Source organism: Orcinus orca, chromosome 7 (assembly GCF_937001465.1).
Source record: "Orcinus orca chromosome 7, mOrcOrc1.1, whole genome shotgun sequence".
NCBI lineage: Eukaryota > Metazoa > Chordata > Mammalia > Artiodactyla > Delphinidae > Orcinus > Orcinus orca.
Genome location: NC_064565.1, coordinates 111,741,678 through 111,759,690, shown reverse-complemented (window position 1 = coordinate 111,759,690; position 18,013 = coordinate 111,741,678). Strand labels below are relative to the sequence as shown.

Sequence of the window (18,013 nt, the reverse complement as noted above, 5' to 3'; positions counted from 1 at the left end):
GTTGAGCACCTGCCATTAGAGTCCACCTAGCAGCAGCGGGACGAGCAAGCCACAGGGTGGACACTCCCGCATGGGGGCTGCTCCTGGCCCCTGGCAGAGACCTTCCTGTGGGTCTGAGAAAGCCGGGCCTGCGCCACACTCTGTGAGAGCCGTGGGAGTTTCTGAAGCATCCCCAGGCCTCCGTGGAGAAGGCAGTGTCTTTAAGCCAGGAACTCGGGTTTGGAAAAGGACAGGCCCAAATTAAGAAGCAGGTTGATCCTAGGATAAACCATAATGAAAAAATATATGTATATATAAAAGAGAATATATATCTGTGTATAACTGCATCACTTTGCTGTTCAGTAGAAATTAACACAACATTGGAAATCAACCATACTTCAATTAAAAAAAAAAGAAGAGGTTGAACTCCTCCTACAAACCCTGCTGGAGAGATTGAAGGAAATAAGGGGGCACCTGGGGCATTTTCCATGGCTGTGAGGACTGCTGGCAATGGGGAGCATCTCTGCTGTCCCGGGAGGATCCCAGCTACTGGGCCTGGAAACCCAGAGGGCAGGGGAGGTCGTGGGGGAGGAGGGACCTGGGGCAGAAGACCCGCTAAGGCGACGGGCTTCACGAGCTTCACCAGAACAGCTTCCCCTCGGACTTCAGCAGTGGGGCTGAGTCTCTAAGCTGGGAGATCCCAGTGGGGACCAGAGGCTTGTCCTTGAGACCAGACAGTAGGACCTGGGATCTGAGCTTAAAGGGCAGAAGGAAGCAGCGTCAGCTGCCAGAGTGGCCACTGAGGCCAGAGGATCAAGACCCTCCGCTCCTCCGTGGGTGTAGAAGTGGAGCGCAGTGGATGCTGGGACCCAAGTGGTTACACTCAGGCCCTGCTCCACTGTCCCCTTCCAGGGGCAGCACATTAGTCAGTGGGACTGGCCTGGACCCCCTGCTCCTCTCTCCTCCCGGGAGACTCTCTGGGTACAAGGGGTGAGTCTGCTTGTTCCTTGTCGGGTCTCCCTGGGCTTGTCCTTCCTGCAGGGCCAGGGCTCTGTCAGCCCTTCCAAGGTCAAGTGCACAGAGACAGGGGCCTGGGGGGTGGGGTGTGACTGATGGGAGCTGTGTAAGACTGTGTGGATAAGCTCAATTCTGAGGGTCTGTTTTAGGGATCTCTTTTTTGCTACATGGTAAGTCACATCACTAAGCCCCATCCAGCTTTTATCATGAAGAAAACTAGTATTTTGATCCCCATCTGTCTCACCGTTTTGCCTGTCAGTTGGTTTTGAATTCAAGTGGGGAGGGTTTATACACAGAATTTGGGGTTCTTCTCTGTGACTTTCACCTTCCTGGGATTTTCTTCTCTCTCCCCAGAAAGCCTGGTTGCCCTGGGCTTCTTCCTGGCTCTGCTGACCAGAAGGAAGGTGGGCTTCCTACCAGAGTTCTGGCCACCCCATGCAAGGCTGCCGCTGCTCTCAAGTAGAGTAATAATAAACAGGAAACATTTTGTCTGGCTGCTTCCCTTGAGTTTTGACTTCCCTCTCCCATCAGCCTGCTTTTGTTCACTTTCTAGAAGCCATAGTCAACTGTTCTTTGCATATTGTCCTCATAGGGACGTCTTCCACCCAGTTTACTCAGGGAGAGCTGGAGGACCCCGTTCTCTCCTCCAGACAGAAGGCCCGGTCCTCTCCACCCAGATAGCAGGGTGTGTGCTGATGCACTGGAACCCTCACTGGGAGGTTCAGGCTGAAGGGTGGAGCCCAGGACCTCAGGACCATCAGTCCTACTGCAGTTCCCAGGGACACAGGAACACTCCCCCCAGGTAAGACCACAGCCAGGCTCCTTTACAGCCAACAGCCCACATATGCGTCCAGGTAAATGGAACCGACAGGGGCGATGGGCTTAGTGGCCGTCCTTGCCCTTGGCTGTCCAAGGTGGTGGAGTGGACGCTCTCCCTTCTAACATGATGACAGACTCAGCCTTAATCTCCAAAGCACAGGCAATGGAACCACAGTCAACCGGTTCCATTCGATTCAGGAATGTGCCCCCCTGGCTCTGTGGCCTCTCAGACTGACTGGCCTGGGACCACCCCATTCCTCCCCTTAGACATCAGAGCTCACTGATGGTCCCCGGGTGGGTTCTGCCAGTCAGTTTCATTTTCCTTGGCTGTCCAGCCTCCTCCACCCCTTTCCTAAGAGACCTGGATTCCTTTGGGTGAAGACTTCTCCCCTTTGTGTGCAGGAGTAGAAGAAATGTTAACCGAGACACTGGCCCATGAGCAAGCCAGGCCAGCCAGACTCTCTTCGGGGAGTTGGACTCTCACGTGAAGTTTGTTAAGGAGTTAAAACTCAGGTGGATAACACTTGTTCAGTGGCAGCTCCTTACAAGGTGGAGGAGATGTTCCTGGTGTTCAATTCCTGGAGCAGCTCTGCTTCCTGCCTGGTTCTGGGGCCATTTGCAGGCTCTGAGCCCAGCCTTTTGCCTTTTCGTGAGCCACTGTGCATCCCATCAATGAAGTCCATCAGAATTTGGGGTTGAGAGAGAGAGAGAGAGACAGAGTTCTGTTTCTCCAGAGAGCCCTGATTAATACAGTCATCAATATAGTGGACAAATGTAATGTACTGCAGGGTGGCCAGACAATCTTTGTCCCTTCAGGCTATATTGTGACAGAGAGCAGGAGAATTCACATAGCCCTGGGGCAAGACTGTAAACATGTACTGTTGTCCAGTCCATGTGAACATGAATTGATTCTTATCCTACTTCCTACTGAATTTTTTTTTTTTTTTTTTTTGTGGTACGCGGGCCTCTCACTGTTGTGGCCTCTCCCGTTGCGGAGCACAGGCTCCGGGCGCGCAGGCTCAGCGGCCATGGCTCACGGGCGCAGCCGCTCCGCGGCATGTGGGATCTTCCCGGACCGGGGCACGAACCCGTGTCCCCTGCATCGGCAGGTGGACTCTCAACCACTGCGCCACCAGGGAAGCCCCTACTGAATGTTTTAAAAGTACATTTCTCCATATTAATAGTTGCATGACATATACCATAGGCCGTGCTGACCTGCTCTAATGGAGATACCACACCAAGCAACAACAGCTGCAACTGGGGCTACTGTTGGTTAAGTTTCTAGTAGTCATCTGGCAGCCATGAACCACTTAGCTTTTGCAGAAGCCAGACTGCTGTTCAAACAAAGATGTAATGAGGATTACAACCCTTGCATCCTTAAATCTTTGCATGTGGCACTAATCTCTGTCATTCCCTCATTCTCCAGGACTGTGATTTTCTTTCTACTTACCATTTTCACCAAGGGAAAGTTCAGTTTCAAGCCCTCCTGCTTGGCCTTTCCTAAGACAGTCATTGTTATTTCACAGGTTAAAGATGCAGGTCAGTCAACTGCTATGTATGTTCTCATTATCCTTACTTTCAGGAACTGGGGTAATGGCTGCTGGGTGATCCCATGGATTGGGTGGACTCACTGTTAGATGGACATTACCTGACATCCATACACTCCACTCTAGCAGGGACCATGATGGTGTTTTGGGACCCCAGGTATTAGCATCAGTTCAGATCCTGTATCAACAACTGTTAAAAGGTGTGTGTATTTTCCTTTGTCTGGCATATGGTTACTTGAATAAATGACCTTAGGTCCTTTTGGTGAAGAACTCAGGGAATCACTACTTTTACACTTGCTTATGAGACCTGCCCTCATTTCCATGCGCAGGTCCTAGCTTGGCTCAGGTATGGAAACTAGGCAAGGGATCTTGACTTTTTATTGGGGTAGCTGATCTCAGCCATCCGTTCATCTATTTTTAATCTTTTTTGATGATATATATGAAGCAATATCCTTGCTGGCTGCCCATCTCTCTATAAGTTTAAGGTGTACAGCATAATGATTTGTCTTATATACATCATAAAATGGTTACCATAACAGGTTTAGTGACCGTGTCCGATTAGCTATCTCCATAGACTGCTTTGGGCCGGGGCTCCAGCCGTCATTCTAACCTTGCTGCACATTACAAAACTAATTTCATCTTGCTCTGACAGTTAAATGCTGCCACCTGGCTTCCATTATTCTAGAATCCTATCATTTCCATTGTCACTAGGGAATCCAGTTCTGTAAAACATTCCTCCATTATGCCAAACTACAGAGGACAGCCCCCACTGAGTATCTCAAGGATGCTGGTGCCCCTCAGCTGTGTGTTCCTTATCACCTTGTTAAGTTAATGTCTCTGAGGCCTCCTGAAGAGCACAGTAACCCAGTGGATGGGTTTTCCAGTTGCAGAGAGTGGAGCCATGCCAACATCCTGAGGCTTTTTTTTTTTTTTGCAGTACGCGGGCCTCTCACTGTTGTGGCCTCTCCCGTTGCGGAGCACAGGCTCCGGACGCGCAGGCTCAGCGGCCATGGCTCACGGGCCCAGTCGCTCCGCGGCATGTGGGATCTTCCAGGACCAGGGCACGAACCTGTGTCCCCTGCATCAGCAGGCGGACTCCCAACCACTGTGCCACCAGGGAAGCCCCATCCTGAGGCTTTTGGATCTTCTTTTCCACAGTCTGCCCTGGCATCTCTGCTTCCACTTCATCTAGTATATACCACAGTTTATACCAAGCTTTTTTTAAATTAAATTTTTTAATTAAATGTTTTTCTTCCATTTTTATTGCAGTATAAGTGACATACAGCACTGTGTAAGTTTAAGGCATGTATAATGACTTGACTTATATACATCATGAAATGATTACCACAATAAGTTTAGTGACCAGCCATTTTTATTCCAAAATTAAAGGAATAGAAAAAAATATATATATATAAGCATTTAAGAGCCACCCGGGAGCATACTTGATTCATCCCCTTTGGCCCTCGCCAGGCTAATTAAACTTCTTGACACAGGAGAGTGCTTCTGTGTTGACAATTTTCCCTTTTCCAGTTTCACATTCCCCTTCTTTGTCCAGGACCCACCCCAGACACAATCTCCTGGTACCTGCTGGTACATGTTGGCCAGTCCTGCAGCTCCACTGGGGTAAATGCTCTCTTCAGCTGGCAGGACAACCCAGGACTTTCTCAGTGGGGTCATGCTGGGAGGACTCTGCAGTCTTCATTCAAGCAAGATTAGGATGGGGTAGGGGAGGGGTCTGTCTTCCAACAAAGGCTAGGGAATTCTTTTGCAGGCCCTGTGTGTTGAGGGAGACCTGGAGTTCAAGGTTCTCACTGCATCTACCTAGAAAGGCTGATTCTGATTCAGGACTGCACTCCTTCTTTACCAGGGCTCTGCCTTTGGCACAGGAGACCATCCCAGTTTAGACTGCAGTCTTCTCCTGTGTTCTGCCGTTCTTAAACCTGGGACCTGTGTCAGGCCTTCCTTTTGTCTGCCTTCCAGCTGCAGTTGTAAGGTTGTCTTTGCTTTGACTAATAGATTTAAGGCTGTCATTTATTCTTTTCAATATATTAGTGGCACTTAGCAACAACCACCAAAATCTACAATGCCATTTACCATTTCTCCCTTCGTGAATGCCAATTTCAAAAGCTAGTGAAATCCTCTTTATCTCATCGAGTTTCCCAAAGGTGAAAGTTTGGCAACAGCACTATTAAAGCACACCAGGGACCATCAATATACCACCCATCGCCATCTGGCCAGACTGGGATCCAAACTCAGAACCCACCGTTACAGCCTGCTTGCTGGGATCGTTACCTTAAGTTGGGTTCCCTAGAAGCAGAGCCTGAGATAAAGTCTCTTAAGTAAGTGATTTATTGTGAGTTTCTTTGGGAGAAACGGGGGAGGGAAGCAGGATTATAGGAAAAGCTAAGCAAGGATGTGATCACAGCCACAGACTAGCTCCAGCCGGATCTCATGGGGAACACAGGAGCATGAATCATAACACAAGGTTGAGTCCACCTTGGCACTGGAGGCTGGCCCCCAGGCCAAGGAAGTGTAACCCTCCAGGTGAAGCTCGCTCCATCTGGCTGAAGGCAATGCTCTGGGGAGGGGCGGCGCGAGCAGCCAGCCTTCCATGCGGCTGGGGGATGAGAAGTCTGCTCCAGAAGGGGTTTTCCAGGACACTAACAACATCCACTATTCCAGTGAGCTGTCCTCGTTTGTCTCCCGAATAGTGAACACTTCCTTGAAATTCTTCTCAAATTCGGCCTCCAGTCTAAGTCCCATTAGGCCAAAGTCATTGAACTGGAAAAAAATAAAATAAAATGAACACAAAAATCATGACGCTCATTATCAGTGTCATTGCCACCTCGTAACTGAGAATGATCAGGACTCTGGTCTTAGACACCCTAAGTTATATGAACGAGGAGCAACAAGATACAAGTGGGGACTCATAACCACACCTGGGGACTCGTACTTATTTGGTTGGGTTATTGATTTCAGTGAGAGGTAGAAAAGTAATCTATGCTCTTTGTAACAGTGCAAATAGTACAGATTGCCTTTAAGTTAGATCAATGACCTTCCTTTTTCATTGACACTTCTGTTCCCCTCTGGTGACTCCTGTTAAACTATATGATCCATTCACATGGAGTGGAATCTGGAGATTGGGATTTCGGAAGAGGTCAGATTGCGTGTTTTGGGGGAGAGATAAGAAGCACAGTGTGACTTTAAGATGCAAGTCTCTTCTCCCTGGGTTTGGAGCAGGCAGGACTCTGCTGCTCTCAACGGCAGCTGTAGGAGGGTCTGAGCTCTTCGAGGCCTGGGGTTCTGGTTGCGGGGACACCTTCTGATTCGCTGTTACTACGCCTTGCTGAACTCCAGTCTTGAACGGAAAAGTCACTGACTTCCGGAACTCTTGCTCTGCAGGTTTCATAGGATGAGGGAAAGTAAAATTTCCCAGGCACCAGAAAATGAGGGCAGAGTGGCTCAATGGACAGAAAATGAAATGGAAGCGGGGAGAACCACTTACCTTGTAAGATGCCCTGTGGTTCTGAAAGATGAGGCGCATGTCCTGCACGAACCCCTCCACATGGGAGTAACCCTGCTCGTTCAGCTTCTTCTTGATCTTGTCCAACCACATGGGTTCCTTTAGGTTTTTAGAAGCCTCTTTAATCTAGTGAAAAACAAAAATCAATGGGAGAATTACTGGCAGAGTTCAATGTGTGCCTCCTGTGGATTCCCATCAAATCCAGTAGAAATACAAAAAGGTAACAGCAGCTCATGCTCTCACTCCCAGGGGATTCTGATCTCAAATCCCATGGGTACCTGTTTCAAGGTGGGGTAACATCATGGCAGCCTGTAATCACAGTTTGTTATTGTTACTTACATAATAGTAGTATGGAATCTTCGCAAAAAAGGTGCTCTCTGAATGACAATAGACCTTCAAGAGGAGGAACTCACATTTCTGCAAAAGAAGGTGGCTGTGAGTGAAAAGCAGCTTGGAGACAATGAGCCCATATACATGCCCAGGCAGAGGCATGACTCACACCAGTATCTGGAAGTTTCCCCAAACATGGATGGCTCTTGGAGACAGACATGCAATGGCTGCAAACAAGTTCTGGTGTGATTTCAGTGTGACTGAGTCATGGCTCACCCTTTGGTTGCCTTTCTCCTGACCCTGCCTATCTGACTTCTCACATGTGAGGGGAAGGGGGAAGAATTGGGGTTCCCATCCGACTCACCAACTGCTCCTCGGGCTGCATCTGCCTTGCCAGGACCTCAGATTCCGCGAGACATCGCTGGCTTCCTGAAAACTCCTTTGCCCTGCAGAAGGTGCAACTCCACAGGTCCCTAAGGGACCAGACATAAGTAAGTGAGGGCAAGGTCCCTGGAAACAGTCATCACTCCTATGTCTGATACTGTCCTCCTTTCAGGAATGTTGATGGACACAGCTGGAAGAGGAAAGGGGCACCTCCAGAGTCTCCAAGAACCCCACGTGGGGTCTGAGCCAATGACCCTCATCCCATCAAAGGAGCAACAAGGGGTCAGGGCATGGAGGTGGTGTCAGGATGAGTAGTGGGCTCTTCTTTCTCTGTCTGTTTCTGGGAGCACAAGGAATCCTACCCGCCAGGCCTGAGTGTCCAAACTGGGTCTTAACCCCTGGGGGACCTCGGGCTTCCCTCAGCCCATTAAGAACGTGGCAAAATGAGGGAACCAGCCCATGTTTCCTGCCTTTTCTGAATAAGTGCAGAACACAAACGAGTGGCATTTCCACCCCCATGAACAGGAGTCCATGCTGGAAAACTTCTAGGAAAGGACAGTAGCAGTATGTGGGCAAAGGACCTGGCTACTGACTTAGAGGAGAGCAAAACGCATTAACCTGCCACTGCCAGCATCTTGAAACAGCTCTCTGGATCATACTGCTGGACCCTGTACTTATGGCCCTGCTGTTTCCCCATCTAGACATAGTAAGAACTCTGTAGGGAGAGTGTGTACGGCAGGAGGAAGGGTCCCTAATAAGAAGGGAGGGGCTGCATCTCACGAACCTCTCAGTTTCCACAGGTGGGATGTGACAGTCCTCATGAAAAGATCTCGAACAAGTATCACAGCAAAACAGCTTTCCTCCATCCCTGCACGTCTCACACACATCTGAGTTTCCCAGCTAGAAGGTAAAACAACATCTATATCCCTGGTGAGACCCCAGAAGGCCAGAACTAGGGGAATCTAGAACTCATTGCCTTTGTGTGAATCTGAATGGACACTTATATGTTTCTCCCTGAGATATTAAAGAACAGCATAGCGTGGCGATTTCAGAAGCAGAAATTGTGGTCCGCAATGAAATTCAGGAGGAAGGGCCTGTGTGTCAGACCAGAAAAGTCTTCCCTATAAGCCAGAGACTCAGGCTTCCCTGGTGGCGCAGTGGTTGAGGATCTGCCTGCCAGTGCAGGGGACATGGGTTCGAGCCCTGATCTGGGAAATCCCACATGCCGCGGAGCAACTAGGCCCGTGAGCCACAACTACTGAGCCTGCGCGTCTGGAGCCTGGGATCCGCAACAAGAGAGGCCGCAACAGTGAGAGGCCCGTGCACCGCGATGAAGAGTGGCCCCCGCTCCCCGCAACTAGAGAAAGCCCTCGCACAGAAACGAAGACCCAACACAGCCAAAAATAAATAAATTAATTAAGAAAAAAAAAAAAAACAGAGACTCTAACACTGAAAGGCTAGCAACAAAACAAGACAATTTTTTAGGAATCTGAATAACTTTATTACCTTGCAGATAAAATAAGCTCCTGAAATAAAGTGTTAAATGCATTTGTCTACACCACAATAACTAAACTGACTCCTTGAAGGGTGATATATTTAGAATTTAATAAGGTGGATTAAACTTAGTGTGGAAAGTAATACAAGATTATTTTAACAATTATTTTGAGTCTTGTTCTGGGCTTTTGCGTGAAACTACTCGTGTTGGGTGAATTGGGATTCTGGCCATTCCTTTTTCTTTTTTTTTTTTTTTCGGTATGCGGGCCTCTCACTGTTGTGGCCTCTCCCGTTGCGGAGCACAGGCTCCGGACATGCAGGCTCTGCGGCCATGGCTCACGGGCCCAGCCACTCTGTGGCATGTGGGATCTTCCCGGACCGGGTCAAGAACCCATGTCCCCTGCACCGGCAGGTGGACTCTCAACCACTGCGCCACGAGGGAAGCCCCCATTTCTTTTGCTTTTGAAATGGTCATATATGAGGAAGTGCTAGCTCCAAGGACCATTTTGCCAAAAAGCTCCCATTCAATATTCTGGGGATCCTCAAGGACACCCCCCAATTGGAGACTGAGACTGCTCTGACATGGAGTCACGGGGCCATGTTTTTTCTCATCAGTGTAGGAACTGACAGATTACCATCATCGTTCTCTAGAAAGTGATGACCCCTCTTCCCAGAAGAACAAGGAATAACAAATATAACCAATGTCTAAGAACCTCACATTTGTGTATTTTTTAGCAGATTTATCTAGCTCTTTGTTTCTTAGTCCAGCTGCACATTAGAACTTTCAGGGCAGAGTATATAAAATACTAATGCCCTGGTCCCTACGCCAGAAATTCTGAATCAATTTGTCTGGGTAGGGCAGATCCATTGGCGTTCTTCTTTAATTCATGGAATGGGTAATTTTGTGTATCAGAATCATCTGGGGAGTTTTAAACAATGCCAATGTCCAAGTCATAGCCTAGACTGATGAACAGAATTTCCTCTAGGGTGGGATCCAGGCAATACTATTTTCCAAAGGTCTTAGTTTCAGCCTAAGTTGAGACTTACCCTGAGCAAAGGGGATATTATAGGCCTGAATTGCTCTGCAATACCAGGTCCCAGGAAAGACTATTAACAGCAATGAGGGCACTCTTGCTGGAACAGGTGCCATCTCCTCCCCATGGACTCTTGGCCGTGGGCTGTGAGACCTGACCCTGTGTGTCTATATCCATCCCAAACAAGCCACACAAACACTGGACTCCAGCACTGTTTAGATGACTAAAGAATCCTTCATTTGTCCAAGGGTCAGAAAGAGTGTGGATAAGATCTAAATATTGTTGGGGGGATTGCTTTGGAGGTAAACTATAAGTAAAACTACTGGACTATCCCTCCTCTTTTGGACGTTGTGTATCAGTATTACTGCATACTAACCCATGTGAGTGCTTCCCCCTGGAGTTGTGCAAAGGTGACTCTGCTTAAAATGTCCATCTTGTTGCAATGAAGGGAATCAAAATATGATTCAACTTAGAGAGTGGAGTCATCCATAATTTTAGCAGACCTTAAAGCATCCAGCCGTATGGTACCAGTTTGAGTAAAAATGCCCTGTGATTTGCTATGTGGTGACCAGCTCAGCACCATGATGGCTCCCTCAAGATTGGATACGGGGCTTCCGTGAAGAACCCACTAGCCCTGAGTGCATTTCTCTGCGGGACTCACAACAGGGTTCACACCTTAACTTGCCAGGTTGGCCTGGCCTGTTCCTTCTGATTGACGCTTAAAACCATCTAGCTCTACCTGTACCTTGGAATAGATGTTTGGGATTTTCCTTTCCTTCCTTATTGCCTTCTTTAAATTGCTGTTTTCCCCTCAAATTTCCTCCTTATCCTTCATCTGCAGGCCAGCCGCACCCATTACTACTTCAAGCCCAGGCTCTAGAGACCCCGGTGGTCTCAAGCTCTGCCTCCCAGACTCACTTTCGGGGGAAATGAGGAAATGGGAAGGTTTCCACTGAACAAATGGAAGGATGTTTTCAGGCTGAGACACCCAACGCCAGAACCATGTACCTGATGTGGGTGATGTGTAGCATGTACCTGCACCTGATGTGCAGCAACATGCTGCACCTGAGTGTGAGTGTGCTTCAGGGAAGTGCAGTGATGACTCAGAGAATGTGCCGAGGGAAAAGGCCCGCGTTATCCTGGGGTCACAGGCGGGCGTTAGTACTTACACAAAGGTCATCTAAAGTATTGTCATGAGGCTTCGGTACTCTTTTCTGCATAAAAGAGAGAAAGATTAAAGGACAATATTGAATGTGATGTATGCATCCGTCACTTATTTAAACAGCAATCTGTTGAGGGATTCAAGACACGGTTTACCCATTACTTCATACCTGTTTTTATGGATACACATATCTACTTGGAAAATAAAAAGTACCAAAGTACCACTGTTTGGCCCAATGCAAGTTCTATTCCCTGGCTCTCAGATGCAAAGTGGGGTTTTGTGAAGCCATGCAGGGAGTCTGGCCCTGGTTCCCACAGATGGAGTTGGAGAAACTCTGCTGGTTTTCTTGCTTTGAGAGGCCCTTAGGCATTTTTCTCTATATTAGAAAATGTCATCCCATCTGGAGGAGCTGCAGGGAGAGTATCAGGCCGAGGACTCATCGTCAACAGCTCCAGTGACCACAGGGCCCAGAGGCCTGGCATCCATGCAAGTGTCCCAGAGAAGAATGTCACCACCTATCACAGGTCTCCCAGGGCACAGCCCCAAAGATAAAATGTGCCCAAGTTTCCCAGGGTTGCAACTCTTCTTCCAGAAGGTCACCCTCCCCTTCCCTCCCTCTGAATCCCAAAAAGTCAGCTAGCTGACTCTTCAGAGGTAACTGACTACCACCCACTAACTTTACATTGCGTTCCAATATTCAGTAGAATGACCTGACCTCCTTCCCTCTGGGACACAGGCAGCCTCAGCTTTTATCTGCAGCCCAGGGCAGAGTGGTCATGGAAAAGTGTGATCCGTGGGACAGTGATCTGAGAGGTGTCCATGTCACTGCCCACGTTTCTGTGTGGCGTAAAGTTCACCACCCATCCCCATTAGTTATTCTTCCATGTTAGACAATGAAGTTGAAACAATCCTTGAGGTCAGAGATATTGCTTCAATCTTCTAATGACCATTGGGCATTTAGTGTGTACTCAATCATTGTGTGTTGGATAAGTGAATAAATGAGTATCATTTCACTTAGGAACAGATTACTTGCTATCTCCTAAGCAAATATTAGCCTACAATAAAAAGATTGTTCTAAAGGTGTATATCAGATTATTTTACAACACAGCAGCTGTCATCAAAAGGTGTTAGTGACCTTTGTGAGGAGCCAGGAAGCTGTCATGTGGTGCTGAGAGTGACACTGAAGATTCCAGAAGCCAAGGGGCAAGAGAGGTTCTGAGAGGCACAGAGGACCCATGGAGGTAGTAATGGGTCCTGAGATCCGCCACTTGGGGAGCTTCTGTTCTCGCTCACAGGGAGATGCAAAATATAGAGGTAACTGCAGGTTGTTGCTAAAAAGTGCTGCACCCACAAATAAGGGTAGAATCTGTTGGTAGGACATTGTCAGCTTATGTGGGTAATCTAACTGAGTAACTCTTGGCACCTGGGGAATGGTACAGATGCCGGTCTTTAATATACTTACTAAGTAGTGCAAATAATATGATAGTTTCCCTTTAGGAAATCCAGTGGGTAAAATGTCCCAAGGACTTAGAGTTCAAACTGTCCAGAACATCAGATAATGTAAAGGCCTGGACCTCACATTCCCAGTGGAACATGAAGTCCCATTGGCCAGCTACGTCTGACCTGTCTTAGAAATCTGTGAATGTCTTGAATGGCCGTTTCTACATGAAGTGTATAAGAATGGCACCTCTCACCTCCTCCTTCTTCTCAAGTTCTCATTCATACCCAACCCTGGAAAAACCATCACCATGTCCTGAATCTACACTGCACCATACATATTTGTTTGTTGCCTCCGGAGAGGAAGGAATCACTTTCATGGATAGAAGGGAGGTCTGCACAGCACCCCCTTGAGGAGCTGAAAGAGTGGCATCAGAGTAAACAATTTTCCAGGTCAGCCCCTCCTATACTTAGACTGTGAATAAACTTTTGCTCCATCAGATTTCATTAAAGTTAGGAAATAGTAACATGATTTTAAAAATCTGGGTTTGAGTTGAAGATGACCCTATCACCTTATTATGATATATTTTTATGTATTCCAGCATCATGTCTTCTTTTACAACTTTGACACCCTTACATCTGCATCTATAGCTAAAGCACATCCATGAGGTCTATTGTGATGGTTCCTTATCACCTCCATTTCAAATGGTTTACCATTCAAAGAAGATCTTGCCAAATATACAACATAGTGTTCAAAGTAGCAACACTGAAGGTGCATACCGCAAGTTTTTACAAGGTGGGAGTGGGGTGTTGGAGGAAGTTTAATAATAATTACCCAGTTGAGAAACCACAGAATAATACACAGTGCATGAAAAATCAGTTATGTAATGAGAACTTGTAGAAAGTTATGCAATAATCACCTTTCTCATCCTGCCATATTTCCTTGGAGGGTTATGGAGAAATCTTTTCTGAAAGATAAAAGGATCTAAGTATATGGTTGGCCTGTGAGTCTCGCATTTCGAACCTCCTCCCAAATACTTCTCCTGGGATGTCCCACTGTCAGCCCAAAGCCAAGGTGTCTAAATGAGAAATCATCTCCCTCTCCTCACTTGTACTTCTTCTAGAATTCAATCAGTGGTAGTTTAAAAATCATCTTTAGAACTTTTTTTTCCTCCTGTGCTTTTTTCCTAACTTTAAGAGGTTTTCCTTCATAATCTCTTTGACACCTCTCACCTCCTCTCCATTTCCACCAGTGTCACTCAAGCTTGAGTCCCTCTACCAGGGCTAGTCAATCAACACACACTTATCCCATGCCTATTTGGTGCCAGACATTCTGGCCAATCTTGGGCACACAAAGATGGACAAACCCAAGAGGGGTCTAGAGAGAAAAAGGGGATGCATGGAAGGATGAGAATAAAACAGTATAAGAAAGGCCTTAGTAATGGGCTCAAGAAGCCTAGGGAAGGGATGGTCAGGGTCAGATCAGGCAGGGAATAGTCAGGGGAAAATGGCATTGGAGCTGAGCATTGCATGTTGAGTGTAGGTTTCTTCGGCTGAAAGACACTGAAGTCATTTCAAGGCCCCATGGCCACCTAAAACACTATTTTAAATATGTCATTTCACACCTCAGAAGACTTCACTGATTTTGCATTATCTATATTGTGAGTTTAAACATATTAGCCTGGCATTAAATCCCTCCACAAACAGCTCCAGTTGATGGGTTATGCCTTATCACATACAATATGTCTACCTCAACCATGGTTCTGGTTTTCGTGCCATTCTTTGTCTGGAGTAACTTCTTCCTACTTGGTTGATTGTAAACTGTCTTCTTTTTTCAGTGCATAAAGCTGTCTGCATGCACCTGAGTCAGAATGACCTTTCCTTCCTCCAAGCTCCTGCATCCATCCTGACGGAGCCCCTTTTACAACAGTGATGTGCTGCATTGTACTGAGGTTAGGAATGTGGAACACCTCTCCCCACGTGAGAGGATAAACTCAGAGGCATCTGGGCTTTAGCTATAACTCATCTGGGCTTTAGCCATAACAAATATTTGGTGAGCAAATAGTGACCTTATTCTTGGGGCACAGCAAGGAAAGTCACGTCTCCCATCCCTGTCACTGGAATACCTCGATCAGCCAACGTAGGGGCATCCCACCGCAGCGAACACTTATCTTCCAGTTCTTGGATCTTTCGTGGCCTCCTCTGATTTCAAATTCCCTGGGGGTGAACCAGTCTCCATCCTCACTCTGTATACACTTCACCCAAACTCCTGTAAGACCAGGGTAAGTTAATCTTTAGCCCTCTTTGTTTTCAGATGGTGGGCTCCCAACACACTGGATCTGGACCTACCCAATTTGGTCTCAAGATCTAAAACAGGAGAGTCTAGCCTCCCCTTTCAGGCTTCAGAATCCCCAAACCTAGCCTTTAAGTCCCCTCAAAGGATATTTACTGCTTTGTGGCAACATTTCTTTAACCAATGTGCAACAACAACAACAAAATGATAATTACCATCAAAATCAACCTTTTAAAAGTATGTCAAAATCACCTACGAAGGAAAAGGAAGTGATTTTGAAGAGTGAGACCATTTCAATTTGCTAGGGATAGAGAACAAGTCAGAATCTCCTATGGACTTTGGGGAACCTCGGGTTGGGACTAAGATCTCCAATGGGGGCTCTGCGGCTCAGAACGGCACTACAGCAGCATCTGTGCCCTTTATTACACTTTTCATCCAGTTTAATGGCATTATTGAGCAGAGATTTTCCCATCCCTGAAATCATGGATAGCTGATATTAAAAATAATTGTGAAATGTTATCCAATGGAAAATTTAAGTTATGTATAAAAGATAATCATATGCTTAACATCACTAGTCATTAGAGAAATGCAAGTCAAACCCACAATGAGATACCATTTCACACCCACTAAGATGGCCATCATAGAAAAGTCAGACAATAACAAGTGTTGGCAAGGAAGTAGAGAAATGGGAGCCCCCATACACTGTTGGTGGGAATATAAAACAGTACAGCCACTGTGGAAAACATTTTGGTGTTTCCTCAGTAGGTTAAACATGGAATCATCATATGAACCAGCAATTCCACTCCTAGGTATATACCCAAAAGAATTAAAAACATATGTTCACACAAAAACTTGTACATGAATGTTCAAAACAGCATTATTCATAATAGTGAAAGAGTGGAAACAATCCAAACTGATGAAAAGATAAACAAAATATGGTATATACATACCATGGAATATTATATTATTGGGCAATAAGAAGGAATGAAGTACTAATACATACTATTATATGGATGAATCTTGAAAACATAATCTTAAGTGAGAGAGCCAGTCCCAAGAGGGCACATATTATATGATTCCATTTAAATGAAATACCTAGAATAGGCCAATTTATGGAGCAGAAAATAGATTAGTGGAGAGAAAATAGCCCAGTTTAGGGCTGGGTGGTGGAGTGGGGTTAGGTGGGAATGGGCATTGATTGCTAATAGACATGGAGTTTCCTTTAGCGAAAAAATATTCTGACAAAAATATTCTAAAATTAGATTGTGGTGACGGCTGTACCATCTTGTGAATATACAAATAAAACTCAACATTGAGTGGTACACTCTCAGTGGTGAATTGTGTCTCGGTTAAGCTGTTTAAATACTTTACCTCAATTATGTACATTAATTCCTCGCAGCTACACCATGAAGCAGGTTTTTAATGATTTCTTTTTTAGATAAAGAATTTCAGGGTCAGAAAGGTCCCATTCTCTACTCGGCTGAATCAGTCCCTCTCGGCATAGCTGAGGCTGGGACTCAGGTTGTCTGATTCTGAATTCTGTTCTATCCTTACTACATCAAGCACCTGCCCTGGTGAAAATCATCCAGAGGGAGAGAGGATATGAAGTTGGAGGCTGAGGGCCTCTTCCCTTTTATTTCTGCTTCATTTCTCTTTGGCCTCCCCATGGACACTTTCACGTGGGAGTAAGCACCTAAAATGTATGATTTCTTAAAGTGTGAAAATAGCAACTTAGGGATCCCTTCCTCCTCTCAAGCCAAACCATTGTCCCAATTCCTTCAACTATGTGTAATTCACATGGATAATTCCATTACTTCTCGTGATCCCTTCAGATAGGAATTGCAAATAGACCATAAAACCCACCTTCTTTCAATTTCTTCTTATGTAACATCCCCTTCACCTTACCACAGGTCACAGGAAGTATCTGAGAGTGAAAATCCACTTTTTGATATCTGCGTTTTCTTCGCCCTGAAAGAAAAGATTCCTTCATTGTCTCATTTTCAATTGCGCATGTACTGCTTCTCCCATGCTGAGTTTGTTCCTATAAAGGTATGGAGGAACTTAGAAAGCTTTATTCCATAAATCTCTAGAGTCAAAGTCTTTCTTCCAAGTGGCATTTTTGATACATAACTACAGAATGTCTACCTCTACCTCATCCCTCAAATCTCACACAAAACAGAATGTGTTAACAGAGAAATTGGGCTTCAGTAAAACTGTCTTAGCTCCCAGTCCAGTCAGCCCCACTGATTCTTACATGACAATGAAACATACAGCTGCATCATGTTCTGAAGGGAACCTCCAGTTATACTATTTCACTGCAGTTAGGTAGCTGGAACAAAGCGAGAGACTGTACTTGCATCTCTCTATTTGAGCGCTGGTTAGTGAGCAGAGAGAGAGAGTAATGATGGGGGAACCTAATGGAGGTGACGTCTGTCTTCTCTTTGTGTTCTCTGCTTTGCTTCACTTCTCCCTCACATCGGCTTTCTCCTTAGCTGAAAGAGGAGTTCAGGAAGCTCTAGGATAATCTGCAAGTTGCATGGTGGGGAGGGCTGCTAGAGACCTGATTCCACAGCAGCAGGGGTGAAAGGTCTTCAAACTAGCTCAAGGAGGATGTGTAACTGATGCTGACTCTCCAGCCAACGTTTTAGAGCTATGATGGGAAGAGGGGGAGCTGTCCGTGGTCCAGTTTTGAGGTAGTAGGCTAGTAGAACTGGGATGAACTGAGAAGGATGGTGTGGGCCTAATTCACTCTCTTGCTTTACAGATGAAGAAATTGAAGCAAAAGCTGTCAAGTGACAGGTCCAAGCCCACACAGTCAGAAGAGAATGACAGACTTCTGACTACCACTCCAGGCCACCCATGGTGTGCAACCTCTGACTCTCTGTGCAGCAGGAAAAGGGTCTGCTAAATAATATGTGGGTTGTATATGTGCCCTTTATATGAAAGCAGACTATTTCCAGACTATTTCAGTTCAGTGAAGACAGCATCACTGTG

The 18,013-nt window shown here is 46.3% G+C and overlaps 1 protein-coding gene across 2 annotated transcripts in view; it reads right to left on the bottom strand.

The window, feature by feature from the left end:
- Nucleotides 1-5,890: 5,890 nt before the first annotated feature.
- The window catches only part of LOC101276639 (nuclear body protein SP140), a 74,534-nt gene continuing 62,411 nt past the window's right edge, over nt 5,891-18,013 (bottom strand). The window contains exons 18-26 of one of the 2 annotated variants that reach the window (XM_033425716.2): nt 16,883-16,987; nt 14,853-14,995; nt 13,647-13,694; nt 11,297-11,341; nt 8,384-8,499; nt 7,580-7,688; nt 7,225-7,302; nt 6,868-7,011; nt 5,891-6,143 (exon numbers count right to left, since the gene is read on the bottom strand). In XM_033425716.2, coding sequence (XP_033281607.1) covers nt 6,036-6,143; nt 6,868-7,011; nt 7,225-7,302; nt 7,580-7,688; nt 8,384-8,499; nt 11,297-11,341; nt 13,647-13,694; nt 14,853-14,995; nt 16,883-16,987 — 896 coding nt within the window. In that variant the 3' untranslated portion in view covers nt 5,891-6,035. The remainder of the gene's footprint in view (nt 6,144-6,867; nt 7,012-7,224; nt 7,303-7,579; nt 7,689-8,383; nt 8,500-11,296; nt 11,342-13,646; nt 13,695-14,852; nt 14,996-16,882; nt 16,988-18,013) is intronic. The other variant, XM_049712522.1, reaches the window with a different exon arrangement.